At 44.8% G+C, this 1,924-nt stretch overlaps 1 protein-coding gene across 1 annotated transcript; it reads left to right on the forward strand.

The window, feature by feature from the left end:
- Nucleotides 1–221: 221 nt before the first annotated feature.
- On the forward strand, nucleotides 222–1,924 carry LOC109805705 (UDP-glycosyltransferase 79B30). Its single transcript, XM_020367880.3, has one exon. The coding sequence runs from the start codon at nucleotides 365–367 to the stop codon at nucleotides 1,766–1,768; it is 1,404 nt and encodes a 467-aa protein (XP_020223469.1). The 5' UTR covers nucleotides 222–364; the 3' UTR covers nucleotides 1,769–1,924.

Here is a 1,924-nt window from a genome sequence, read left to right on the forward strand (position 1 = left end):
AGATTAGATAAGATAGTTTTTTGGTAAGTTTTGATTTGATAAGATATTTTATTATCTTCTTGTTAATTCAGTACGTTGTACAATGGCTATTTAAAGGCCATCTCTTATTCAATAAAAATTACAGTGAGTTACTACGATCACCCACAATTTTAGTGTTACTCGTCTCTCTTAGTTTTTTCTACAAACAAGTATTATAGTACCCCTCGTAGCCCTCAAACAGTTTCCACCAAGAAATAGAAAACCACAACCGAAGGATTTCCGTGATTCTAGCATCTCCGTGACTCTAGGATCTGCGTGACTCTCTCTGTTTACCATCTCCATCTCCCTTTGCAATTTTCTCTTCACTTTCTCATTCGAATTCGCCATGGAATCGCGTCCTCTGCACATAGCAATGTACCCATGGTTGGCCATGGGTCACCAAACCGCGTTCCTCCACCTCTGCAACAAGCTAGCCAAAAGGGGTCACAGAATCTCCTTCATCACCCCCTCAAAGGCACAAGCCAAGTTAGAACCCTTCAACCTTCACCCAAACCTTATCACCTTTGTTCCCATCACTGTTTCCCACGTTGAAGGGCTTCCCCATGATGCACAAACCACCGCAGATGTCTCATACCCTCTTCATACCCACATCATGACAGCCATGGACTTAACACAACACGACCTAGAAACCCTCCTTAGTGATCTCAAACCCCATCTTGTCTTCTACGACTTCACACACTGGATGCCAAAGCTAGCCAAGAGTTTAGGCATCAAAGGTGTGCACTATTGCACTGCTAGCTCTGTCATGGTGGGTTACACTCTCCCACCTGTGAGATACTATCATGGGACACAACTTTCTGAGAGTGACCTCATGGAACCCCCCGAAGGGTACCCTGATTCCTCCATCAAGCTTTTCTCACACGAGGCACGTGCCTTTGCTGGGAAGAGAAAGGAAACGTTTGGGAGTGATGTTCTTTTCTATGATCGCCAGTTCATTGCTATGAATGAGGCTGATGTGTTGGCTTACAGGACTTGTAGGGAAGTTGAAGGGCCTTATCTTGATTACATTGGGAAGCAGTTCAACAAGCCTGTGCTTTGCACTGGTCCCGTTATTCTGGACCCACCAACTTCTCAATTGGAGGAGAAGTTTGAGACGTGGCTTGGAGGGTTTGAGGCTGGCTCAGTGGTTTATTGCTGCTTTGGGAGTGAGTGCACTTTGAGGCCAAACCAGTTTCATGAGTTGTTGTTAGGGCTTGAGATTACCAACAAGCCTTTTTTGGCTGCTTTGAAGGCCCCACTAGGGTTTGAGACAGTGGAGGAGGCAATGCCTGAGGGGTTTCAAGAGAGGGTTGAAGGGAGAGGGTTTGTGTGGGGAGGGTGGGTTCTGCAGCAGCTGATTCTGGCACACCCTTCTGTGGGGTGCTTCATTACTCATTGTGGATCAGGGTCACTGTCTGAGGCATTGGTGAATAAGTGCCAGCTTGTGTTGTTGCCTAATGTTGGGGACCAGATTCTGAATGCAAGGATGATGGGGAACAACTTGGAGGTTGGTGTGGAAGTGGAGAAAGATGAGGAGGGGGTGTACTGCAAGGAGAGTGTGTGCAAAGCTGTGAGCATTGTGATGGATGATGAGAATGAAATTAGCAAGAAAGTTAGGGAAAATCATAGTAGGCTCAGGGATTTACTGCTTGACAAGGATTTGGAGTCCTCTTATGTTGACAACTTCTGCATGAAGCTTCAAGAGATTGTTGAGGGAGGTGGTTTGACTTGTACCAGTGATAGTTGTTGAGTTTGATGATATATCGTACATGATTTACATAAATTGCAGTGGCTGTAAAAAGCTTCAATTTACATTGAAGAAGATAAGTGGTGGTAGTCTTTTGTGAAACTGTGCAATTAATATAGCATTGAACTAGTAAACTTTCAGCTTTTGGGTTATAATAAA

The sequence above is a fragment of the Cajanus cajan genome, chromosome 8, assembly GCF_000230855.2.
Source record: "Cajanus cajan strain Asha chromosome 8, NIPB_CcT2T_4, whole genome shotgun sequence".
In the NCBI taxonomy this organism is placed as follows: Eukaryota; Viridiplantae; Streptophyta; class Magnoliopsida; order Fabales; family Fabaceae; genus Cajanus; species Cajanus cajan.